The sequence below is a fragment of the Podarcis gaigeae genome (assembly GCF_964106915.1).
Source record: "Podarcis gaigeae genome assembly, chromosome: 3".
Taxonomy (NCBI): domain Eukaryota; kingdom Metazoa; phylum Chordata; class Lepidosauria; order Squamata; family Lacertidae; genus Podarcis; species Podarcis gaigeae.
In genome coordinates this window covers 108,579,689-108,607,274 of record NC_139680.1, presented here as the reverse complement: position 1 = coordinate 108,607,274, position 27,586 = coordinate 108,579,689, and the positions used below count along the sequence as shown (strand labels likewise).

At 43.1% G+C, this 27,586-nt stretch overlaps 1 protein-coding gene across 46 annotated transcripts in view; it reads left to right on the top strand.

Annotated features, from left to right (window-relative positions):
* The window catches only part of NRXN1 (neurexin 1), a 988,232-nt gene that overhangs the window by 226,648 nt on the left and 733,998 nt on the right, over positions 1-27,586 (top strand). For 30 of the 46 annotated variants that reach the window (XM_083733050.1, XM_083733041.1, XM_083733035.1 and 27 more), the window contains one exon: positions 8,479-8,523. The exons of the other annotated variants lie outside the window; for them this stretch is intronic. In XM_083733050.1, coding sequence (XP_083589176.1) covers positions 8,479-8,523 — 45 coding nt within the window. The remainder of the gene's footprint in view (positions 1-8,478; positions 8,524-27,586) is intronic. 46 annotated transcript variants of the gene reach the window in all.

The following is a 27,586-nucleotide window of genomic DNA, read 5'->3' as shown; positions in this document are numbered from 1 at the left end:
GTTGTAATCCTACACCATCTTGGAGGGCCACGGGTTACCCACCTTGCTGCGAGAGCACAGCCTGCTATACAGTCAGCTCTCCGTGCTCTGGGAATGAGAACATAAAACCCTTCCATTTTCAGGAAAAAGAAAAAATGATTCTTCTAGTGCAGTAATCTGGTTTCAACACTGGTTTGTTGTTGTTTAGGCATGTCCGACTCTTGGTGACCCCATGGACCAGAGCACGCCAAGCACTTCTGTCTTCCGCTGTCTCCCCCAGTTTGGTCAAACTCATGCTGGTAGCTTGAAGAACACTGCCCAACCATCTCATCCTCTGTCGTCCCCTTCTCCTTGTGCCCTCCATCTTTCCCAACATCAGGGTCTTTTCCAGGGAGTCTTCTCTTCTCATGAGGTGGCCAAAGTATTGGAGCCTCAGCTTCCCGATCTCTCCTTCCAGTGAGCACTCAGGGCTGATTTCCTTCAGAATGGAGAGGTTTGCTCTTCTTGCAGTCCGTGGGACTCTCAAGAGTCTCCTCCAGCACCATGATTCAAAAGCATCAATTCTTCAGCGATCAGCCTTCTTTATGGCCCGGCTCTCACTTCCATAAATCAGCTATGGTCATAGAATCTTTAGTCAGTGTTATATGCAATGTAGAGCTACAGCAAATTTTCCTTTCCCGTAAGGATTTCTCCTTGCACAACAGAATGTTCTCCACATGAGCCCCGTGATTCTGTTCTGTTCTTCAGAGTAGATTTGGGGATGGTGCATGGGAAGGAGAGGGGAGGAGGAATCCTGTTTCACTCGTGCTAATTCTTGGGCAAGTGCAACTCCAGAAACTTCCAGGGTGTCTACATGCAGAGCATGAAGCCAGGAGCCCTTCAAGTGCCATATATAATGTTTGTTTTGTTCTCGCAAGGAATCACTCCTTTAGTGTGGCAGCACCTAGGCTGGATCTAGACCAGTGTTTCCCAACCTTGTGCCTCCAGATGTTTTTGGCCTACAACTCCCATCATCCCTAGCTAGCAAGACCAGTGGTCAGGGATGATGGGAGTTGTAGGCCAAAAACATCTGGAGGCACAAGGTTGGGAAACACTGGTCTAGACACACCAAAAGAACATTTCAGGAAAAAATGTGTTGTAACCTTTATAATGACAAATCACATTGGCAAAAAGGGAACGCCACAGCGCCATCTGGTGTCACACTGTTATACCGCATATAAAACATTTTTTCTTTATCAATCTATCTGATTCCTTACTCTCTGGAACATCCTTCCCATTGATATTAGGCAGCTGCCTGCTAAAAATACTTTTGTTTAGGCAAACCGTAGCCAGACATGTAATTTGAACAGGTAAATGTTATTTACTAAGTTTCTTTTTTTAACTGCTGATTTTAATTATATTTTGATACATTTTAGGTCAACTTGTTCTTATTATCTCATTTTACCTGTGTTTTTAACAAACATTTTATAGTGTTTTACTGAAACTGCTTGGAAGGGTTTTTTTAATGATTAAATCATGGTAAATAAATTATCTTGTCTGCCTCATTCCCAGCAACTTGTATCCAGGGATTTGCTGCCTATGAAGTACAGAATTTCTTGGTAGCTTTCATGGGTAATACTTGTGAGTAAGCACACCCTCCATATTTTTTTTCTGGGCCCCTTGCCATCATCGCACACGCTGTAGCAATCAACTCTATAATTAAGTGTTGCATAAATAACTACATTCATTTGACTGTCTTGAATCTACTGTCAATCACTTCCATGGGTGACCCTGAATGCTAGTTTTATGGAAGAGGGAGAAAAATAATAATCTGTCTACACCATTCAAAATGCCGTGACCTGGTGAAAAAGTCACGTGAAAATTGCTCCAAGCTTTTTTGGAAGGGAAAAGTGGGATTTATATGGAACGAACATAAATGTTTCATTATGCCATGGCCCAAACTGTGCTGTGTGGCTAGCAGTGTTCCTTTATTGTTATCTCTCTCTCCCTCCCTCTCTCTCTTTTAAAAAAGCACGGATTTTATTAAATTTTTCCAATATCTAAGTTGGAAAGAAAACCCAATATGCCATATAGTGATGCTGCAGCAAGAAACAACAAAACCGCAAAAGGGACCGGAGGAAATATGAGAAAGGGGAATAAAAAACCCCCTGCCAAATATACTGATAAATATATATTGCATAGGTATATGTTCAGTTCCATATTTTAGAGCCTTAACTTCTTAGTATGGAAGTTAAAAGCAGAAGAAACTCATTGCATTTGAAACAGAAGCAACACATACATATATTCTTTAATGTTTAATTGTAATTATTTTATTGTGCTCTCCAAAGGGGATGAGAGCACTGTATTAAGGTGATTTCATTCCCATTTATGGGGTCAGTTCCAGAAAATACTACAGGATGACTGTCCCTTGGCTCCATGGCCAGCTGATTTGCGATGTGCAACAGGACATAATATGTTAATTCTCTGGTCAGAATTCACCAATCTGCAGGTTGTCATCTGATTGGATTTTATTCTGATCCTGATCTGATTTGAGGATGTATTTTAATTGATTGTCTGATTTTATGTTAATGTGTTATACATTTGATGTTAGCCGCTCTGAGCCCGGCTTCAGCTGGGGAGGGCAGGATATAAATTATTATTATTATCATTATTATTATTATTATTATTATTATTATTAGTCTCCAAGAAATATACCTTTTTATGTCTCTTATTCAGAAATGTGCAATCTGTAGGCACACATTCCACACATGGATGCTTTCGGCCCACTGCCTAATCTTACATGGCCCACAACATCTTCTTGGAGATTCTGCATACTGACTGAAGGTTGTTCATATTGCCCAGAGAGTGCACAAAATTCTGTCAAGATATGCAAATTCTCCAAGGCCTGTTGGAGATCATGCATAATGGCCAGAGAATGTATACAATGCAGCCAATATCTGCACATTTCCCAAAGCCTGTGGGTGATTGTGTATATTAATTGGCACACATGAAGCCCGGTGAATGTGCACAATGGCTGGTCGTTATGCACATTAACTGCCCAGTTTACATGCCCTTTCACATATGTATCTATTCATTTACCACTGGAAATCACTACTGTGTTTTAAATGGAAATACAATAAGTCTAACCATAGGGGGGGGGGGACTGTTACCAGGTGACCTTAATCAGCTAGAAAGGTGGTAAACTATTGATGGACCACTTAAATTCCTCTCCTGCCTCCCCTTCTTATAGTTGTTCATCTTTAAAACATGGACTGATGAAGGAGAACACATGGCCACCTCACCTAAAAGTGTATATGCACAAACTCCATGTATTCACACATCCATGCTTGAAATATACATCATGCTCAGATCTGACTGTTCTGAAGCCACAATGAAGAGAGAGGCTTAAAAAAATTAAATAGAACACCACTAGAGCATCTAGAATGCAGGAGCATGAAGGGAGACGAGAAAGATTTTGTTCTTTGGAGGAAAAAAAAAGAGGCTAGGTTAGCAGGCTCCCTCTAGCTACAGATTTTTATTTCTTCACTCCACTGAGCTTGTCTCTGGGAGTGAACGTTGCTTTCATTATAGTTAATGCATGAGATTGAAGCCACTTTATCTCTTTTTTATTTGTTTCAGTAACAGCAATCGAGGAAATGTGGAATGAATTTCTAATAAGATCACATTAGCTGGCACATGACACTGTGCAGTGAATTTGCTTACCCCCCCCCAAAAAAAAAATATCATTACGTTATTTCCCCCCCTTTTCTTTATTTGACAGCACTTTTAACAGCTCACATAGTTAGGTTTGCCATATGTCCTCTTTTTCCAGGACATGTCCTCTTCCACAGGTTTGGTTGTCCTATGTTCTCTTTTCCCCAGGCACGCCCTCTTTTTCAGGATTATAACTTCTGTCCAGACAGATTTTTTTAAATTTGGCAAAATTATTGGGGGTTTTTTGTCTGATTTTCTTGTTTATAGTAACCCAAGATAATTTTTCTAGTGCATTAGACCCCAACCTAAGGCACCTGGCTAAACTGGTCTGCAGCAGAAAATCACAACAGAGCAGCATCTTAAACTAGCTACATAATGCATAAATCCGTTCTGTGGTGGCTGAATTAAAAGGATGCTGGCTCAGCTACAAGATCTTAGAGAAGAAGCCTGGAATGGGCAAAAGTGAACATCCCCTGTCCTCAAGGAGAGTCTATATGTACATACTAAACAGTTTAATAAATTGATCTGTGCACACTTGTGTTCACAAAGATGTGAACATGAACCCAAATACTTTCATGTAAGTGAGGGAACAATACATATTATTATTATTTGCTGTTGAAAGTCCCACCCCCCAAATAAGTGGATGGTGTTTTCAAGCAAATGAGTCCCTACAGAGTAGATTAATCCTGCCAAATTTCACAGGTTTTCTTCTTTTTTTGTGAGTAGGAAACTTATTTTGTTTACCCCCCAAAAAAGTCTAGGCCCCCCCATTTCCTGACAGAATTGGATTTTGATTGCAGGTGTGGCTGTGCTTTCTGAGGGGATGAAATCTGCCAACTTTCAGAAAAATAAGTGCAGCGGTTCTCTAGCAAGGGCATTGGGGTGGGAAAATAGAAACCGTGTTCCTTTGCCTAGTCTTTTTGTGGGGGGGGGGCATTCAGTTTGAAAATGGGAGAATAAGGGAGGTACCCCGGCCAGATGGGCAGGGTATAAATAATAATTATTTTTTATTATTATTATTATTATTATTATTATTATTATTAATTATTTTTAAGTAGGCTAACCCTGCTGCTTTTGCTCTGCTCTGAGCCAATACCTAGATCAGGAGAAACCCCACCCATAGCCTCTGAAGAGTCTTTGGTGAGCTGTGCAGGTGGGAAAAGGAAAGTTTGATTGCAAAAGCTTCTTTCCACTTCCACACTGAATACAGCCCATCAGTGAAATGAGCTGAAGAACAATTTTTCACATAACGGTCAGTTAAGGCAGTGACCATATAGGCCATATAGCTGTGTGTGTCACAAAAGCAGAGGCTTTGTAGACTGAGAAATTGCCATTTTAAGCTTTTCATTATTATTATTATTACTTACTTCCTGCATTTATACATGACACATTTATAAATACGTTCTAGATTTCCATTTCATGTTTCTGCCAACTAAATTAACATTTAAAACAATGAGATAAGGTGGCATCGAACCAAGTTTTTGTTCGGAGTGGACGCATTGAAATGAAAGAGCATGACTAAGTCAGGTCCATTAATTCCAGTGTAACTTAGCTGAATACAATCTAATAGGCATGATGTACAAGGGTTGGTTGGGGGGTGGCAGGTGGGAAAGCAGGATATGGAAGCCCAGGTGCCAGTATTTACATAGATATCTTAATTGTTATGATATTCAGCTAGGTGCTGGGAAGAAGAGCCAAGGTGATCAAATCTAATTAGGAACAGTTGAGGGAGTTGGCTATGCTTAGCCAGGAAAAGAGGAGGCTAAAAGGAGATATCCTAGCTGTCTTCAAATATCTAAAGGGCTGTCACAAGGAAGATGGAGCAAGCTTGTTTTCTGCTGCTCTGGAAGGTAGGACTCAAACCAATGGCTCCAAGTTACAAGAAAGGAGACTCCAACTAATCAGGAAGAACTTTCTGACGCTAAGAGCTGTTAGACATTGGAATGGTCTCCCTTGGGCGGTTGTGGACTCTCCTTCCTTGGAGGTTTGTAAGCAGAGATTAGGTGGCCATCTGTCATGGATGCTTTAGTTGTGGTTCCTGCATTGCCAGGGTTTGGGCTGGATGACTCTTGGGTTCACTGCCAACTCTACAATTCTGTGATTCAGCAGAGATAATCTAGGATCAAGGCTGAAAAATGGAAGCACATCAATTATCTTGTTCATTCTTGATAGAAGTTTCCCATGTGCTTCACAATCTTAACCAACTCCCCCCCCCCCCTTTTAAATCTTAATCATAATTTAGTGAACACTTTCTCATGGTATAAGTGTTGTTTCTTTAGGGAAATACAGGTTGTGAGTTTTAAGTATTATTTTTTCAGCTTTAGATGAGACAGTTTTTATCGGTTGTTTGGATCAAATAGTTAATCGCTGAATGCCACTTTCCTTGCAAATCACTGATGGTTCCACAGAATATAGTAATTACAGTGTTATAGGTACTGGAAACCAGGCCTTTATAGATATATAAAATATGCAATATTGTTGCTGTACTTCCCCCGCCCCCCACCCCATCAATTTTGTGGGAGAACAAGTACCCTGCTGTTGTGTAACTGGCATTTGTATTCAAATGTTTGATGAGACAGATTTGCAACCAATTTATTTTTATGGCAGGCAGTTGCATAAGTTCAACAGAAAATGTCAGGCCTCTTAATAAATAAAGGAAGAAATCTTTAATTTTATTTAAGTTTGGGCACCCCATTATTTAAATGGATTTTTCCCTGTACTTTGTACAAAAGAGGACAATAAAAATAAAAACTAGTAGCAAAAGTGGGGAAGCTAATTAAAATGCTCAAATATCTTCCATACTGAAAAAGTGTTTATGTCCAGATTTTGTATTGTGATTCTGCAGCAAGCGAGAGTGAAGAAGCTGTTTTGAAGGGAAGGGCATCTTAAGTATTTGAGGAGGTCATCAATGCAGTGGTGTAGCGTGGGGGGTGCAGGGGGGCCGGCCGCACCGGGCGCAACATCTGGGGGTTAGGGTTAGGGGGCGCAAATCCACGGGTTAGGGGGTGCAAATTACTTGCCTTGCCCCGGGTCCTGACAACCCATGCTGCGCCACTGCATCAATGCCTACTAGTACTGTTGACCATTTGCGACCTCCAAGATCAGAGACAACATGCTTCTAAATACTAGTTCCTGGGGAGCAACAACAGAAGAGGGCTGTTTCTGTTATTCCCTGCTTGTAGACTTCCTAGAGAAGGCATCCCCAAACCCAGCCCTCCAGCTGTTTTGGGACTACAATTCCCATCATCCCTGACCACTGGTCCTGTTAGCTAGGGATGATGGGAATTGTAGTCCTAAAACAGCTGGAAAAGCTTTTTTGCCTAGAGGCATGTGATTGGCCACTATGGGAAACAAGATGCACGGCAGGCTAGGGCTTTGTTCTCATCTGGTAGGGCTCCTTATCATTTTATGTTTGAGTTAGATATTCCCATTTCTCCTCTCTTGACGTCACTGTGCATTGTATTTTTTTAAAATCTGTTTTTGACACTAGCTCCCCACCCCAGTGATAATGGTGTTGAAATTGAGAACGTCTGGGAAAGAAAGTTGCATTTGGGAAGTGCAATCATTTTCACTTGCAACAGGCATATATTCTTATTGCAAATATTGCATACAGTTAGGCACAACAGGTTGTATTCAACGAAGTCCTACGCTGAGTAGACTCACTGAGTAGACTCATTGAATCAGGGTCTACTCTGAGTAAGGCTGGCACTGAATACAGTACCATCCAGTATTTACAGTATTATTCCTCCCAGTTGAACTGCTCCTTATTCTTTTAACAAGTTGAATTCTTTGACTGGGATCTGTTTACACAGTATTTGCAAAGAAGCTAACTTGGATTGGTCATGCAAAGGCCTAGCAATGAATGCAAATAAAAGATAGGAAATCAGGCAGCCCTTGTTTAGTAGGATGTACAATTTAAAGCTGTATGTATAGTAGTCATTGATGGTTGGTGCATTTGAGTAATTGCTTGCAGAAACGTTGGTCCTATATCCATTTTTTGGAGTGGGATAATTAATTAATCCCAATTTTACAAAGGCCTTTTGAGCATCTAATGACAGAATGATCACAGGGGATTTGGTTACATTACTATCATTAATCACATGTGAAAGCCTGAAAACCAAATCTGTAAGCTTTCTATGTGGTACAAATACAATCTGGTGTATCCTAATTTCAGAGAATATCAGCGAACCTAGACAATTGGTAAAAGCTGCACTGGAAATCTTAGAAATGTGTTTTAATAAAGAATCAATGCAATCCCAGAGAAATGGAGTCTTTTATTGGTTTGGCTGCAGTCCTAATGCCACTTATTTAGAAGTAAGCTGCACTGAATTCAATCTGACTTACTTCTGAGTAAACATGGTTGTTAGGATTGTGCTGAAACATTACTGTGAGTTGTATCCGACAAAGCTGCCTTATTCGTGCAAGAAAATCAATGTTTCCCCCCTCTCCACCACCACAACATGCCAAATCTGCTTTGTGAGTTCCCCCAACCCTCTGGAGAAGATTGGGGAGAACATGGAGTACAGGGAGAGGAAAGGGAGAATAAGTTCCAGTGTGCAAGTAGAAATCCTTGTGCAAACAGAACAACTTTATTGGATACAACCCACTGTGTGTAATTTGAACACGCGTATAACAGGGTTATGTATACTGTTGAAAAGTAATCTTAGTTAATAGCCAAAAGGCCTTACATTGGATGTAGAACTTGGCTTCAAAAAAGTCTTCTAGGCTTTGGGCTGTATGATTAATTATTATTTTTAGCTTAGTAATTATTTGTTTGATTTCGTTTTCTGTTATTTCTTGATTTAGAAATTGCTGCTTTTTTTGCAAAGACTGAATCCAGATCCTATCCAGGTAAGTATGAATGTCTGTTTCTATGAGTCAGTCTGTGGCATATACAGTAGTCTGAAAATGAACCTCACACTTGCAATCCGGCTGAAGGTCCCATTTAGGAGAACCTAGACACACTGTTTTGGGGCTATAGTCTCCTCCTCTTCCTCCTCCTCCTCCCTTCCCATCCTGTCCATTTCCAGTTCCAGTCCATGCGCCACTGCATAGCCATTGCCCAGTGCACAAGTTGTTGCTCCTGCCCACCAAATCCCCACCCCACTCATACCTGCAAATCAGAGTGGACCACAAAGGAAGTGAAAGCAGTAGTTAGGTCCGCTTCCCAGCTCCATGTTCAGAAAGATGCTTCAATTGAGACAGTGCATTCAAAGCTAAGTACAGCAAAGATAATCCCCTGCCATCTCCTAAACTTGGAGAAAGGGAAGAAGATGGCTGCCAATTTCATATCCTTGCTCTGAAAGTTCTGCATGCTGTCAGGGACAAGGCTCTGGCCTTCCAGTGTAAGGTTCTGGCACACACAAAATATGGCAGGTTTCAAGGCCAGCCAAAATATGTGCACCCCTGGGGATATAATTGTGCACAGAATTAGATACAGTCCTTATGGATGTCCTTGATGTTGTATTGATATGTTGGTCTCATGTGTTGTTACTGATGTTGTGTTCCTACCTGGCTAGTTGGTATTTTGAACAACAAGTCAACCATTTAGAATTACAGTTTCTGAATTTATAGTATGATTCGTTTATGTCATCACCTTATGTTTCTTACCAATGTAAGAATGCATTCTAGTTTCAAAGGGTTATTGAATACTTTGGCTACCATATGAATTATATACCTTCATTTGCCACTATTCTCCCCTCCCGCAAAGCATAGGGTTTATTCCCAAGCTGCTGGAGATTGGTTGCTCAGAAATCTGCATAGTGCCTGTCAGTAGTAAATGGTCAGTTATCGGTTATTGACTGAATGCTAGAATCAACAATTGTCTGGGACCAATTGGGTGAAGTTAAAAGAAAATATTTGTGAAACAATGTGTTGTGACAAGTTGGGTGAGGCAAGTAGCCTCTTCAATCAACATTGCAGATATGCCAAATATCTATCATGTCTTATTTACTGAAAAATGGTTGCAGGCACAGCATTTGTTTCTTAGAGAGTTATTGCTCTTTTCTAATTTGAGGTCCATGTAATGTTGAGATCCCCTTCTAACAAAGTTACTTCTTCTTTCAATTGACTCCATTGTTCAAAAACATTCTCCAACAAGGAAACTCAAGCTGTGTTTGGGCAATAACTAGGTCTAAGAGTAATCTGTTTTCCCTTTACAAACAATATACCAATCTCTTGGGTCTCAGATAACTCCTAGCAATGCAAAATCAAACTTTCTCTAGATAGTTACATGGAAGAACCTGAAGCTGTATAATAAGCCCCAAACTAAGAATATTTTTGCAGTTTATTATTCTGGGTTTTTTTATGTTCTTCTTAGAGGATAAGAAAGTCTAATTTTCATTACTTAAAATTTTTGAGTTATTTGTTGTTGTTTTACTAAAGGTTGCCTGAATGAGGAAGCAGTTAATGAGTACAATTCCAAGGTTGCAATTGCAACTTTATTTACCTGGGAGTAAGCCCCAACTGAATTCTGTAGGCTAATTTCTGAATAGCTGTGATTAGGGTTGTGATGCAAATCATCAAAGGGCAGAAAATCATTCTGTGAAGACCACACCATTATCTATGAGACCTCCCCCTTTTCTTTAGCTTAATAATGGAATGCGGGTGGCACTGTGGTCTAAACCACTGAGCCTCTTGGGCTTGATGATCAGAAGGTTGGTGGTTCAAATTCCTGCAACGGGGAGAGCTCCCACTGCTCTGTCCCAGCTCCTGCCAACCTAGCAGTTCAAAAGCATACCAGTGCAAGTAGATGAATAGGTACTGCTGTGACGGAAAGGTAAATGACGTTTCTGTGTGCTCTGGTGCTCATCATGGTGTCCCATTGTGCCAGAAGCCGTTTAGTCTTGCTGGCCACATGATCTGGAAAGCTATCTGTGGACAAACGCTGGCTCCCTCAGTCTGGAAGCAAGATGAGCGCCTCACCCCTTTGTCGTCTTTGACTGGACTTAACCATCCAGGGGTCCTTTACCTTTATGGCTTAATAGCAATCAAATAGCAACAATGATCAAAACAGAAGAAATTCATCTGTTAAGGCTCATAAGGCGATCCTAAATCTGAGCTTGGAAGATGCCTGTTCTCTTGAGAAAGTTACAAGAAGAGAGTGTCAAATTAGGTAGTCATGCTTATCCTCAAACCAATACAAGATTATGAGTTGGTTTTTATGCCCCATGTTTGCCAGAGAAGGAACCTTTTTCAGATAAAAGTATAAGTACACATTACTGATTAGGTCTTTGATGGGAGGGTCCAGTATGGTATGGATCTTTCAATATAAGACTACATGTCGCTGCAATGGGCTCCAGCATCCAGAGATTTTGAAAATGTTTTTGAAACCAGTCAGAATTCTGCATTAACCAAGTATTTTAAAAATGCACTGAAGTCCACATCACCAAATATGATCAGCCTCAGTAATAGCTACATAGTTTGTTAGCAAACAAAGCAGAAGGAAGTGTCCATTTTTCTTTCTGAATGGACCCTCCCTGTGCCCTTACTGGATTTCTAGGAAACTGTGATGCAGACATGCTTTGAATGAAAAGGGTGGTGTCTTGTAGTAAACCTTCGCTGTGTGACCAGCCTTCTGATTTCAGAACAATAATTCCTATTCACCTAACAATAATTCACCAATTTTCCTGAAGGTGCAAAGAGACTTGCCACAACTGCAGTTAGAATGAAGGATGGACTGGCCATCTGCCTTGATGTAATTTCTTGGGGTCGGGGTGAGGAGAGAGACTCAGTGCTGGCACACATTAAAGCTGACCCAAAGCCATTCATTCTGAATCAATTAATAGGGTTTCTTCTTCAGACATCTCTATTTTCAGGTTTGGGAAATTGACCTTTCCAAACAACTGGACACCCAGCTGATGGGAAGTAAATTAGCTCCCTGTGAGAAAGGATTGAAGGGTTTATGCCGAATTTGAAAACTTTAAAAATTACAACTTACAGGATTTTGTTTGCTTAAAGCTTTAGAACAAGGGTAGAGAATCCCATCCCCACTACTCCAGCCCCCCGGCCTATCACCCACTATTCCAACACATAGCACAAAACCTCCAGATATAAACAACAAACCCATAGTTTGTTGGTCAATGTATGCAGTTCTAAACATAGTTTTTCCCCTAATGCATCACAAAATTTGGAAGTAGGTGAATCAGAAGCTTCTTTTTTGGCAATCGCTCGTAGCCAAGTAAGATTGTCCCTTATCTTTCCTTCCCCAACCTGGCCACCGTGATCCATGCGACGGTCACCTCCAGGCTTGACTACTGTAATTCACTCTACATGGGGTCTCTGCCATGGGAGCATATTCACCCAGTGCTTTTCCAGCTGCACTGGCTCCTGGTGGAGTACAGGGTCAGATTTAAGGTGCTGGGTTTGACCTTTAAAGCCCTTCACGGCCTAGGACCCTCGTACCTATGGGACCGCCTCTCCCGGTATGCCCCACAGAGAGCCTCAAGGTCCATAAATAGCAACACCCTAGTGGTCCCGGGCCCTAAGGAAGTTAGATTAGTTTTAACCAGAGCCCAGGGCCTTTTCAACACTGGCTCTGTCCTGGTGGAATGCTCTGTTTCATGAGACCTGGGCCCTGCGGGATCTGATTTCTTTCTGCAGGGCCTGTAAGACAGAGTTGTTCCACCTGGCCTTTGGCTTGGAGCCAATTTGATTCCCTCCCCCTCTTTCTTTTTTCTTTTCCTTTCTCCTCCTGCGATGGCGATGATGCTACATTTTAATATTTTAATGTTTCAATATTTTAATGTTGTATTTTAATTTTGTTTTTAAGTTGTATTCATTCAACGTGTTTTTATTATTGCTTGTTAGCCGCCCTGAGCCCGGCCTTGGCTGGGGAGGGCGGGGTATAAATAAAAAGTATTATTATTATTATTATTCCATAAACACTGTTTTAACAGAATCAGAAGCCTAAGTAAGTTTGCATCTGTGCATTTATTCTGGGAGCTGCCAATAAGATCAGTTCCAAGCAGAATGATTCTCCATCACCTGCATGTGTGTGTATGAGAAATTATAGGGTGCTTTCTTTGGTTCTACATAAGAACATGAACAGAGCCTTGCTAGATCAGACAATGGCTCCATCTAGTCTAGGATTTTGCTTCCTACAGCATCAGTAGCACTTAACCAGAAGCTTCTGAGAAGCTTACAAGCATGGCATAAAGGGCACCACCTTTCTCCCAGCTGCTGGTAATTAGAGATAACCTGCACCTGAACATAGAGGTACTATTTATCTAGAATGCTTCTTGCTCAGCAAGTGATTCCCCCTCCCTCCCCGCCCTCCCAGTTCTTTCCTAGCCCTGTCTGTCACAACAGTATTATTCAACAGAGCTATTTAGCTACTTAGCTTGCAGAGTTCCCCTTGCAATGAAGAGAGTAGAAAGAGAATATGTGTACAGCTGAATTCATCTTCCTCACTTTCTCCCCTCACCCCCACCGTGTCATCTGATGGGGAAATAATTGTCATCTTCAATGTCACATTGAGTGGCATTCTCTCCAAAATAAGGAAATGAAAGTTTACTGTCAGAAGATAGGAAGAAGCACACTTACTCCCCTCAAATGAAAGCTATCATTAGCAGATAAGGAGCTCTGTTTTTCAACTCGGTCCTATTCACATGGAGTGCATACGGCTGACAAGAATGAGCAGTGACTTTGACCATATTCACAGCTGAGGAAGGGAGAGAAATTCAGTTCAGTTCAATTTTAAAGGCGAACCAACTTAATGTGCACTTTCTGAAAACTGTACGTGAACTGAAACATGTGCATCTTTTGAAACTCACTCTTCTGTGGATTTTGCAATCCAGCCAGGTATTGCATGGAATTCAGAAACATAAAAAAGCTCATTTCAGTCAGTCTGCAATCTTAAAACAAATATCACAAACATTCATAATTCTAGTTTGAAGTTATTCTAATATGCACATTTCTGCAAATGTGCATTTTCATTAATGCAACACACTTTTGTACACTATTTTCACTAATATAACGCACACTTGTGACCTCTTTAACCTAGTATATACTTTCCTGTATAAATTACTTGGCTGGAGGACTACATTGCATAATTTAGAGAAGTGCAAATTTCGAAGGATGGCACTGCTTTGGTTTGTCTATTGTTTCAGAAACTGCACATTAGGTAGGTCTGTCTTAATATGTGATTTAACCCCTGTTCCATCAACAGCAGCGCAATCTGTTAAGAAGCAGGGCTTGGGTTTGGCATAACTTTATGCCAGCTATACGTTATGCCAGCTTGGTTTCCACTGGAATCTTCTACAGTGGTACCTTGGGTTAAGTACTTAATTCATCCCAGAGATCCGTTCTTAACTTGAAACTGTTCTTAACCTGAAGCACCACTTTAGTTAATGGGGCCTCCTGCTGCCACTGCGCCGCCAGAGCATGATTTCTGTTCTCATCCTGAAGCAAAGTTCTTAACCCGAGGTACTATTTCCGCATTAGCGGAGTCTGAAACCTGAAGCGTATGTAACCTGAAGTGTATGTAACCCGAGGTACCTCTGTATATAGGATTCCTCCCTATATGGTAATCAGGCCCATTGTAGTAAGACCCTTGCTGCTTGGCCATCAGATTCCCAACAGCAGAATTGTTTATTGCTCCAAATGGTGTTTCCGTGAGTACATGTGTAAGATACAGGTTCAGAGGTACACATGCACAGGCAACTGGAGTAGAACTGGTATCACATGTGGGGGACTGTCCTTCATTGGATGTATTTAAACAGGGCTTGGATGGCCACTGGCCACTGATTCTTAAGCTGTGATTCATGCATTGAAGGGGGACGAATTAGATTACCCTTGCAGATAGAATTCATTTTAAAAGGGAGAAATTCACGCCACTGAAAATTAAGTGGTGCAGAGTGTAAAAGACATGCTGCAAGTTACGTGTAACGCTAAGGATAAGTAGCAACGGAGAATGTGTGTTTTCATTGAGTGGCCTTGGCATATTAAGCATGCGGGATTCTGGAAGACAAAAAACGTGCCCCTTGCCATCCACGTCCATATCTTCTAAAACCTTCCTCCCAAGACCTCAGGGGAGCTGCAGGTGCAAACACTGAGTGCAGCTGACCTCCGCAGAACCTCTCCTTGCTCCATTAATCATGCCAAGCCCCATTTGAAAAGAAAAATACTTTGAGTGTTTTCCAAAAACCCACTTTCATAGTGTGCTTGCCAAGAAGCGAAACACAGCAGAATTCAAAGTGTGCTCTGGGGGTGGGGCTGCGGAGCTAGACAATGCCACACAGTGTATAATGGTCCAAATTAAAGACTATTAAGCTTGAGAAGATGCAAATGAAAAAGCTGCAGCATTGTCTAAAAAGTGTTTTGTAGGAATAGCAGAACTCGCCAGACCCTCTGCCAACTTTCCCCTTCCTGCTATTCCACATCAAATTAATCATAATTATAATAACGCAAACTGTGACAAATATTCACAGCAGGCTTTCAGGACTTGGCATAAATTATTTGGGCTTCATGAGCTCATGCATTCCATACTCACCCTAGCCTGATGGCGTGCTTCCTGGCTTCAGCATATCACCTACACTCTTTTTGGAGTTTAACTGCTTATTGCTGCCATTGAATGCTTCTTGCCATATGGTTTCCATGTGGAAACAGTGCAGTGCTTCTGCTTGGCAGCTGCTGCAAGCAGTGCCCACAGCAAATCAGACCTGCTCAATATGTGAAGCCGCCCCCATTGCGTGCAAAAAACACCCAACAGCATTGCAACTTTCCTGGTGGACACAGGCACCAAATCATAGCATAGCTTCATGTTCTGTCATTATCCCAACAGTTGTCTGAATCTGCAGTCTTATACAGCCCCAGTAGTGAGCACCACTGAACTGAGTGAGGCACGCATCTCAGTAATAAAAGCATGTTAAGATTGGGCCTTGGATACTGGGAATTGCCTGAAATTGCAAAGTAAACAGAGTAGATAAAGGTAGAAGAAGGGCAAAGTGAGGAAACCTTTTTTTTCCCCCAGTGGATAGTTTCCCTTTATTAATGACGGGAAAATCTATGTGAAGCCCTCAGTACCTTGGGAATAATTTTTTTGCAATTTATTCCCTTCTCTTATTTCGTTGTGGAATAATGGCAAATTAATATATGGCTCAGGTGTATGATACCTCGTTGATCACATCTACAGAGCATAGGACCTTTTTTAAAAAGGCAAGTTAAGTAATTCCCCAGTGCATGGTTGTTACTTAATGCTTATAGGCGTTCTATCAAGAGCTTGAAATGTGTGTTGTGGGGTGTCATCTTCTGGAAGCAATGTCTAAAATAACTTAAGCTATCACAATAAAAAGGTGTGCTTTTTAAGTACCAAGGATTTATGGCGATTTAAATTCCACTAGAGCCTTCTTGTTCTCTCTCCTCCCCCATGGTTTTTTAAAAATATGACTATCCTTTTAGATGCTCCCCCCCTCCATTTTCTTTGGTTCCTCTGTCCTCCCAGCAATTGCCTCGCATGTTGTCAGAACACATTCAGAAGCAAACTGCTTGTGCATCGGAGGGACTGATATGACACTGTGTGACTGGAGTGCTAAAAGCTCTCTTCTTTAATTCTTCACTCAAAGCACCCCTTGTTGCTAAAGAGGTGCTAAAAGTGTCAGCTGGCCTTTCTATTTTAGTGCCTTCCCACCCCCCTCCGCCCCCGTCACCAGTTCCATTTGTCTCAAGGAGTTCTCACTGGCTTGCTCACTTAACATTGTCTCTTGGAGAGAACAGGGAGCATCTTCATGACACGTACACCTGGCAGCCTGGACATGGTTAAATATTGATAGCCTGAGCCTGGAAAAACACACACGTTCATGCTGATTGCCCATTGAGCTCAGTATGGATTGTGGCTTCCAGTCAGTGTGCCTAGGCTTGCAGACCTCCAGCAAAATCTTATCCATATTTTTTTATGTAGAAATGTGCCCTATTGATGTGAATGGGACTTTCTTCCAAGTAAATGGGATTGCAGCCACTGCAGGATCCAGATTTTGGAAGGGTCCTTCTCACCATCCCAAGCAGTGGAAGTCGACCCATTTGGCCTACCGACCTCAGTCCCTACCTGCCTGCCTTCTTAATTGTATCTCCAGGGGAGTAGTGTTGCTTGTCAGCTTCCCTCTCCTTAGACTCAATGTTGTTCTTGTAGAACTGAGCAAAAAAGAGGAGAATGGGGACAAACATAGACTTAGTTGGTGCTGGCTGTCAATGGCTCCGACTTGCACCTACTGCTTGGGCTCCCTGCCTTTCATCAAACAGTCGCAAGGGACACCAGCCACTGTGATGGCCTGGGACTTGGATTCAAGAGTCTCAGTCCATACCGGATGCTTTGCCTCAGGCAGCATCTGAACCAGATCTGGGGCCTGATTCTGAAGAGCCCCAGTCTGCACAGGTTCCCCTACAACAAGCACCAGCTGGGCCGAGTCAGGGGCCTGAGCCTGCCCTGGCTCCAGATGCGGGGATTACCTCGTTGCCTTCAGCTGGGCCATCACTTACAGCTGCCCCACTACCAGTTGGGTCAGGAGAGGCTGAAGCGGCCTCTGGGTCTAGTAACCCACCAACATCTCCCGAGCTGCAGAGACTGAGGTCTGAGAGGAGGAGAGACCTGAGTACTCGCAGGAGGAGTGCTCGCCTTCAGGCAAGACAGGGAGGTGAGTTGCTGGAGGATCAGGGCCGGCCGCTACCCCGACAAAGATAAAAGGCTATTGGACCCCGCCCCAGGTTGCGGGAGCAACATTGGTGTTTGCTAGAACCTGCCTGACCTAGCCTGGTTTCCTGGCTTGTATCCTGCCCTGTCGGACTGACTCCTCGCGGAATCCTTGGATTCGGGACCGGACCTGGACCACTCTGCTTGGGTTAACCCCCAGGCCCAGCACAGCCACCACTTATCGCTATCATCAGTTTCTCATCAGTGTTCTGTCAAGGAGAAATTGAGCAGTGATACCTGCTTTTCTTCCTTGTCACCTTCCTTCTCCCTCTTCGTTGTCTGGAGCAGAGTGAGAGGCAGATGAACAAGTAGTTCCCCCAATGTCCCATGGAGAGTAGTTCTGTCCTGTTCTGGATAGTCTGTCCTTTTGGGGATAGCACCTCCCTCCAGCTGAGTCAGGCAGGATTCTTTATATTCCATCTCATACAGAGCCAGGGCCACCCCACCCTACAGACTGGCTGGCAGAGGAAGGCAGACCCCTCCACCCCGACATCTGCTATTCTCCATGGCCCCAACCATAGGGAGAGCCCCAAAACTCAGTGAACATCATGGAAACAAGCAGGCGTTAAACTTCAGAAACAGAAACGCACACACACACACTGTAGAGACAAATATCATCAGAACTGAACATGAACATGCAAATGGATCTGGCAGAAACCCTATTGCGGACTCACCACTCAGATGTTCTCTAAGTAGATTTCCAGGCAGCTGATCCTAGGAAAAGAGGCAGATGGACTGCCCTCCATGGGCCAGTAGGAAACTATCATTGATTGCTGCAAAGGTTTAAGAGAGAAGAATTTCCAGGGCACTGTTGTCAGTGGGCTGCCTGCTGCTGTGTGACCCCTTTGTGCCAATCATTGATGCCAGCCCTGATTGCAGCCCTTACATAAAGTAGCACTTCTAGGCATATTTAATCCTGGGTAGGTTCTACACAGATGCAGCATGGCATTCCAAATTCTGATCTATGGAAGAAGTGCCCAGGAAAATAGCATTTCGTTTGTAACACATCCAAAAATCTATTGAGCTAGGGAGGTTCATGTTCTGAAACAGATTAGCAAACATAACCACTTAACCACTCAAATGTAGGGTGCAGCAACGGGATTTGAAAAGGAACATGAGGATCTTGTTTGTGAGGTGGGTAAGTGAAATGGTGTTGGAACCATGTAGGAAGGAAAGAGTTAAAATCTGGTAGCTAGTGATGGGAAAGTTCTCAGCCCGAGATCTTGAAGACAGTACTGAGTTGGATGGATCTGGTCCTCCAGATGTTGTAGAACTGCAAGTAAGATCACCCTTAGCCTTTGGCCATGCATACTGGGTCTGATGGGACTTGTGGTCCCATCCCTGGTTATGAAATGATACTTATCTTAATGTCAAAAAGAATGATGCCCTTGAGAATAAGCCCCTTGTGGCCTAAACTCCTAAACCTTTGTTTACTAGTTCTTATGACAGGCAACATGATAAATATTCCACTTCCCTTTTAGTGATCTTGCTCCTACAGTTGTTAAGCAATTGGGCCAGCAAGCTCATTGTTGATATGCGTTGTATTCTCCTGTTGCAGGAGAAACAAATTATTCTGTGCTTAAAAATAGGTAATTGCTTCTTGCATCTAATTGATTTCTAGAAATTACAATGCAGATTTGATTGGAGAAAGCTGGCGTGCTACCTGCAATCCACTCCAAAGTGTGCCGCTCATAAATCTTGCCGCCTTCTCTGCCCTCATGCAGTCAGCGAGAGATATTTAAGGAGACTTTATGGTACCTGAACCCTGAAGGATGTGTCTTAACCTGTAGGAAAGCAGCACAGCTGTAAGATCCATCTCACCGCAGTGTCATGACTTGACTGTTAATCTAAAGCATTGCTTCCAGCTAGTTGGCTAAATAGGAGTCAATTTTTATACCATGGATATTAGATGCAGCAACATCTTTAGGGTAGGCTTGAGCTTCTTGTGGCTCACCAAGTAGAGTGTCACCTACCCCCGGAAAAGATTAATGAATCTCTCCTGGTTTTGCTGAATGCCAGGTATGGCAAAATGGAGGAAGGGGAAAACTTGGTTGCAGCATTGGTGGGTCAAACATTCTATGCACCCATTACAAACTCTCACATCAGTTATTATATCTGTTGAGAGTTCTTCATGAGACCATTGCATTTGGGGCAGCAAATCCCACCCACTATCTACCCTGCGGTGATGTTATGGAAGTTCTAAGTAGGGTTTGGTTTCTCAAACCTTTTAAATGGGTGGGGAGCCTGTGATCTCCCTGGATGTTTCTGGACTGTGGCTCCCATCAGTTCTTGCCAGCATAGCCCCATAGTCAGAGGCTATGTGAGCTGTAGTCCAACAACATCTGGAAAACCACTGGGCTAGCCATCCCTGCCTTTGAAAAATAATAATGCCCATATCATTACCGGAAAATTTTGTGGTGATTCTTATGTGCAACAATCTCTATCATCCCAATGCTGCTTGTGAAAATCTGTTGATTGGAATGATTGAATATTAAATATTATGTCAGCATGATTGAGTCCTGTAATGGTTCTAGGGGCTGCTCGTGCGTAAGTTGCCGCCATTCCTGGCTAGGTTACCTGGTTAAACCCTTTCTGTCTGGACAGCCTTTCACTTCGTGGCTGTTTCAGTCGCTGGCAGAATCCATCAGTGGGTGTTTCTTAAACTTCTTCCAGCAAAGAAGTTCTTTGACGCCAAGTCTCCGCCTACTCTCCCTGCGCGGAAGTCTTCTGCGCAGGGTGGGTGTGGGCAGCGGAGGACCCGTGCTCTCCCCGCTGGTCTCCGGCGAGGAGTCCTGGAGCCCCCTCGCCGATTCCCCCATCTGCCCCCCTTCACCCCTGGTGTTACGCTGATTTCCTTCCCCAGCAGATGGGCTGCCTCTCTCCCTGCTTGGCCCCTCTCCAGCATCGTTTTGGAGCCTTGCCTCCGCCTCTAGCTCCGATGGCAGTTCCCTGACAAGTCCCTTCCCCAGTCTGCCTTTAAAAGTATGCAAAATAGCGTCTGGTTGTCTGCTTTCCCCGTTGTCTAAAGAAGCAGGATCTAAGCAACTTATCCTAGCTGTTCCTTGAAAGGTTTTTAAGCTGAGGTCAGATGGCCATCTGTCAAGGATGCTTTAGCTGAGATTCCTGCATTGCAGGGGGTCAGACTAGATGACCCTTGGTGTCTCTTCCAACTCTACAATTCCATGATCCTGTGAAAGAGAGGGGAGGATCCTCAGCCCTGCTTTTCTTTAAGCAGCAGCAGTGGAGTGCCGTGACCCTTCCGCTGGTGACTCATAAATTAAGAGAAAGACCTTTCCCCCTAGTGCAACACCAACTTTGCCTTGACTTCCCAAATTAGAATAAGGATAGCAGAGCCAATTTCTCAATAGCTATGGCATGCTGACTGAGCTCTGGCCCTTTCCAGCGAGGATGGCACTGCAAGGGACAGCGGGTCTGCTGCACTGTGGGAATCTGAATCTGAAAGGTGCACTTATTATTTATTATCTCTGCTTACATGAAATATTTGGCACTTGAGTTTAGAGTATCGTATAAGGCAAACGTTGAATTAGGAAAGACTCTAAAATATTAACTTCCCATACTTTTCTCTCTCTTCAATTGTTAATCATTGTCTAGTCCATTTTCAGTGTGCATGGAATTCTGTACAGTGGTACCTCGGGTTAAGTACTTAATTCATTCTGGAGGTCCATTCTTAACCTGAAACTGTTCTTAACCTGAAGCACAACTTTAGCTAATGGGGCCTTCTGCTGCTGCCACGCGGCTGGAGCATGATTTCTGTTCTCATCCTGAAGCAAGGTTCTTAACCCGAGGTACTATTTCTGGGTTAGTGGAGTCTGTAACCTGAAGCATATGTAACCTGAAGTGTATGTAACCCGAGGTACCACTGTATTCCCCAGATTCACTCACCAATAGCAGTTAAAGTAGCAGAGCTTCTATTCCTGCCCCCACCCGTGTTTTGTGTGTTTCTCTCTTAGTTTTGCTTGGTACTGCATCTGGCAGCAGTGGCAACTATGTTGGCAGCTTGACAGCTATTTTGCATCTTCCACAATGCCCTATACCTAGGGTTGTAGCCAAAGCTAGGCCTACTCAGAGTAGACGCATAGAGGTTAATAGACACAAGTAACTATGGTGCATTAATTGCAGGAGGCCAAGTATGAATAAAACAAAACTGAATACTACCGTAAGTGTCATTCTGGGGCTCTGTGCATGTGTGCAAGTTCATTGGGGAAACGGCTACCACCACAAAACAATGGTCGAGATTATTCAGAGAAGAAAAGAAATCTCTGGGGGAAAATGCCGCCTGGGAAATTTCAGCTCAGCTCTAGTCTAGGGTCAGAAGAACATCAACTCACATTGCAGCTGAACTTAATTAAATAAACAAAGATGTTATCACTCCTCAGATGTCTGCTAGACTGAAATCTGATGTTACCAACTTCCAGTTCTTGGGAATGTTGTTTCACCATTTGTGGCTCCCGCAGAAACATTAGCGGGTATAATTAAGATACAATGGCATCTGGATATGAGAAGAACAGATGTCACATACTGTGATGATACAGAGACTAAGTACATAGACCTAATGTGCTAGCGCATTTACTGTAAACATACATTCATGCAAATGTGAGCACCTATTTTCTGATTTCTCCATTCCCAAGAAACGTAAAAAATGAAAAAAAAGCCAGGCAAAATCAGCAAGGTGATGCCTTATGTTCAGTAGTCTTCAGCTTTTTCACACTCAGAACCACCTTTAACCGAAACGTGCATTTTGGGGAACAATTTCTTATTTATTTATTTAACATATATTTATATGGGACGCGGGTGGCGCTGTGGGTAAAAGCCTCAGCGCCTAGGGCTTGCCGATCGAAAGGTCGGCGGTTTGAATCCCCGCGGCGGGGTGCGCTCCCGTTGCTCGGTCCCAGCGCCTGCCAACCTAGCAGTTCGAAAGCACCCTCGGGTGCAAGTAGATAAATAGGGACCGCTTTCTAGCGGGAAGGTAAACGGTGTTTCGGTGTGCAGCTCTGGCTCACCAGAGCAGCAATGTCACGCTGGCCACATGACCCGGAAGTGTCTTCGGACAGCGCTGGCCCCTGGCCTCTTGAGTGAGATGGGCGCACAACCCCAGAGTCTGGCAAGACTGGCCCGTATGGGCAGGGGTACCTTTACCTTTACCTATATGGTACTAGTGTTGCTATTGTGACCCACCTTAGATCAGTCCATGACCTGCTCCCAACCCACCGGTTGAAGACCAGTGTCTCAATTCACCATCATCTGCTGGGGAAGGACTAGCCAAGGTTCTGAGTTACACAGAACATTTTCGCACACATCCTAAAGACACCCAGGGTGACCCATCTCTTCCAAAATTACAGTGCATGTAGTGGATCTCTGAAGGAATCCATAGCATCTTTCTCATTCAGCCAACAAAGACAGGCTTTGGCCAGGTACTCTGGGACAACGGTGGACAGTATGATGGTTGGAGAGGCACACTCAGCTAGGTGTTGAGGAGGTGGAAGTGATAGCAGGTGTTAGTCTCAATGGGTGATGTTCAACTTCTGTGCTAGCACAAGGATTTAGCTCTAGCACAATAGGATTTGCTCCTCCACAGCACCCCAGCCCACCCCTAAATCTGCTCTGGAGTGTTGGAGGGAATCCCAGAACAGATTTAGGGAAGGAAGAGGGAGAACATTCCATTGCACAAAGAAAAATCATTGCACTAACATAACGTTCACCCTAGTTCTACATTGAATGCAACACTATGCGTAGACCAAAGGTATTTCATACAGGGAAGCAGGTGGAATTGTGGTCTAAACCACTAAGCCTCTTGAGCTTGCTGATTGGAAGGTCAGTGGTTCGAATCTGCATGACAGGGTGAGCTTCCATTGCTCTATCCCAGCTTCTGCCAACCTAGCAGTTTGAAAGGACACCAGTGTGAGTAGATAACTATGCACATTTCCTCAGGAAATGGCAGCAATCCTGAACAAAGGTTTGGAATGCCTTCAAACTCAGAGAAACATCAGTGAACATGGCCTGTCACCTAAATATGATGAGTCAGCAGTCAGTGACGTTATGTCTGGATAGCTGAGAAGTATCTGTTTCTAGTCATTTGTGAAATTCGTCTGAGATTGTCAGTGTCCCTCAAATTGTGGGCTTTCTCTCATACTGCAATTATATTCTTGAATGGAAGTAATTCCAGATGAAATCAGAGGGATTTCTTCCACTTCATGTACTTAAGACTGTGCTCTTCAATCCCATTGATTTCAGTTATGGTGCTTAACTGTGCCAGACACTTCCTAAATTGTGTGCACTGTGTGTTTAGAAAGGGAGAACAAGACTGTGATAGTATGTTCGCTTAACTGTATGTCCACTTACCAGGGAATCCTAAAGCAGAAGTTATTTCTTAGTCAACATGCAAAGAAGTGCACTGAGAACTGAGTCCAAGTGTTCTGCCTTTAATGACCTGGGAATGACAACCTGCCCCCACTAACTCATCTATGGTCTTGCAGCAACCCATTCCTTGAAAATCACTTCTGTTAATCATTATTAATTTTATTAGGTGGCATTAAAAGCATCTGTCAATCCCCAAGAATCTCTGCACACTTTTCTTTTCTTTCTTTTTTTTTTAAAAAAACCCCAATAAGCACATTAAAATTCCATCAAAGTTCCTCTTATTTCCTTTCTTTGTACAGTCCAATTCCCTAATGAGAATAAAACTGGTTAAAAAGAAGAAGTTAACATTGAAAGCATCACTGTTGTTGTTTGATCATCCAGATGGGCAGCTTCTGATTTGGGTAGGATGCATTTTGTGCTGTCTCGGTATGGACTAAGGGAATCTTGACTCATGCAGTAGCTTCTCTCCAAATTTGATTAGTAACGTTTAAAAAGCACCACTCTGCTCCAAATTATACTTTTACATACTTAAAAAGAAAAGACATCAGTTTGCATCACGACATCTTTTAACTTCTGTGAATTTTCATTTTCATGAAGCTTCAGAGAAATGGGATCGCATTCAATCAAATTACCCAGCCCATTTTGCTTAAGGCAAATAGCATCCAAGCAAGACAAGAGGCTGCCTCAAATGTTTCTTGTTCATCCATCACACACAATTTTGGTAATATATTTTGTAAATCAGGTTTGATTTCAGCCAGTAGTTTAAATTCTGAAATCTGAGATAAAACTGATTCGCACATGCCTTTTTACCACTCGATTCCTGCTTGCATGGGTGAATGCGCCATTACAGCCATATCACCCCATATCATTATTTTATAATGTCTCACACCATCTTACCTGTAATGCTTTTCATGTGAGCCAGTTAATTTCTTTTATATATAACTACTAGTCAGTGCATCAATTGATCACCACAGGAAGCATCCATTAATGAGTCAGAACTTTGGTCCATCTTAGCTCACTTCTGTAGCAGGTGTGTCATTGTTGCTTACCTGAAGAGAGAGGAGGGTCGAGGGAGCGGGGAGGTTGGCACAGTAGGGGCACCAGCAGAGACAATCCGGTTCTCCTCCCAAGGCGCCCACACCATGTCAAACTTCCTGCTGTCTTGCTCCTCCCGCTGTCCCTCCCAATAAGCGAAAATAACACACCTGGGAACAGCCCTGATGGATCAGACCTGCTTCAGCATTCTGTTCTCACAGTGATCCATTAGATGCCTCTGGGAAGCCCATAAGCTGAACCTTGAGTACAAAAGCACTCTCCCAAATTTGTGATTTCCAGCAATTGGTGGTCTTCTTCTTCTTCTTCTCCTTCTTCCTTCTTCCTTCTTCCTTCTTTCACTCTGGATCCACACATCCTTCAGATTATTATAGAATTGTAGAATTGGAAGGAAATCTCAGGATCATCTAGTCATCCCACAATACTTCTTTCTTCTTTGGCGATCACTCATAGCCGAGTAAGAGTGTCTTCCATGAACACAGTCTTAACAGTGGGTCCGTAAGTGACTGTGGAGGCCAATTCTGGATCCTCACATCCTTCCACAGTGGGGACATAGGTTTCTGGGTGGGAGTTGATCATGGTGAGGGTTTGCGAAACGTGCCTTCCTCTTAGTACGTTTCTCCCTTTCATCCAGAGTTCGAGCATCTTCAAAGCCCATGACATCTTTGGTAAAGGCTGTTCTCCAACTGGAGTGCTCACAGGCCAGTGTTTCCCAGTTGTCGGTGTTTATACTACATTTTTTTAGAGTTGCCTTGAGAGAGTCTTTAAACCTCTTTTGTTGACCACCAGCATTACACTTACCATTTTTAAGTTTGGAATAGAGTAGTTGCTTTGGAAGATGATAATCAGGTATCTGCACAACATGGCCAGTTCAATGAAGTTGATGTTGAAGAATCATTGCTTCAACAGTGGTGATCTTTGCTTCTTCCAGTACACTGGCATTGGTATTCAGAGGCATGCTGACTATATTTACCATTCCTAGCCATATTCTCCATGAATTTATTGGGGGGGGGTGTCACCAAAGTTCTCTAGGGAAAACAGATCTTTATCCACAAGAAGGGTGGACAATGTTAGGAGGCCATTTGCACAGATGTCTAGTTTTCGCACAGAGCACATTCCTTTCCCATGATGCTTCTGCTGGTGAGATGACTGTAAGGCTGCATCACGTGATACACCTGCAGGTCTGCCACCCACACGACTGCATAACAGTTCCCCCCTCAATAGAGGATCCATGTGAATTTCTCCCAAAAGTATTGTAACAGTCTCCTTTTATGGCCTTGATGTTGCAGCACTCTGCTTGCTGGCACCGCACGTTCTCGTTTGCTTGACAGATAGGCCTGGCTGCAAACGGTGTGGTCGAAAATGTAGCCTAAGAGTAGCCAAGGAGGTTTTTGAGCTTTCAACTATGCTAATGCAAAGTCTCCGTACCACTAAACACATGTACTGAAGCATGAAGGTCTTCCCGATGAAAACAAACAAACAGCAAGCGGCGAGAGGCATTAAGGAGGGAAGGCAACCTCTCAGCAAGAAGGCAGCGCATAAGGCCGTGTGCTTAGTAAAAATCGCTCAGGAATGTATGTATATATTATATGCTGGGCTTATTTACAACAGTGCTAAATTATTTATGCCCTGCAGTATGCATCACTGAGACTGCAATTGGGGGAAAAGAAGTCTTGGTTTTACCATGAGATTCCTCTGTAGGCATCTTTAAAGATGTAATGATGCGGGCCGCTTAAGCTGCCGCAAATACAAGTTCACAGGACGCAGTTGGCACCAAGTCCCTTGCTTTATGAGCAGGGCCCCCTGAATTGAGCCCTGAAAGAAAGGCACACAGACACACACACATTCATATCCTGCAGTCAGTTTACCAAGCTAATCATTTGATTCAACTCACACAATCTGACCTTAAGCGGTTTAGTGAAGAGCATCAAGGAACACTAGACACATCTACCCATCAGCATTTCTTGGCAAGCACCGGAATGCATGGGGAATAAGGGTGGAGCACGGGGATCTCTTGCAACTGCAGCTATCCCAGTACCCAGACATTAAAAGCAGCATCATTAAAAATGTATCCCGTGTCTAAGTTCCTGCTTATGAGCACTGCCTTATGCAGCTTACTAACAGAGGATTTGGGGCCAAGGAAGCTGAAGAGGGTTCTTGGCTGGGAGACCTGCTCCATGCCTTGCAGGCCTTTTCCCATCTGACCCGAGAAGGAAGGTCAGCTTTGACTGACTCCAGCTACAAAAGCTGAGGCTGCAGAACAAGACTTGGGTTGGGGTGTTGCTCAATTTTGTTGTTATTGTTGGTGGTGGGGTTGTTGCTGTTTATGATATTAATTTTTGTATATTAATTTTAGATATTTTTACGAAGCATGTAGATATGGTTCAATTGGGTTGTGTGCTTTTTGATGTTTTATTTACTGTTCGTGACTACTTTTGTTACATTTTAGTCAGTTTTTTTTATGTTGTAAGCCGCCTTGAGCATGGTTTTAACTACAGAAATGTAGCATACAAATAAAATTACGAATGTATGCTCCCCAGTTTTAAGTGAGCCAGCCTGATTCACACTTTTTTTGGACTACAACGAATATTGCAACATGGTTAATTCTTTGGCTTTCACGCTTCTCCATTATTGTGATGCAGTTCTTAGCTCAAAAACCCGTGTGTGTGTGTGATTTTGCATTTCAATGTGCAACCGCAACCTGTTAGGTGGGTTAGACAGGGAAAGCGTGACTGCCCTGAAGTCTTTAATGACTGCGCAGGATTTAATTCCAAGTTGTGTATTCTCTCCACTGGCTAA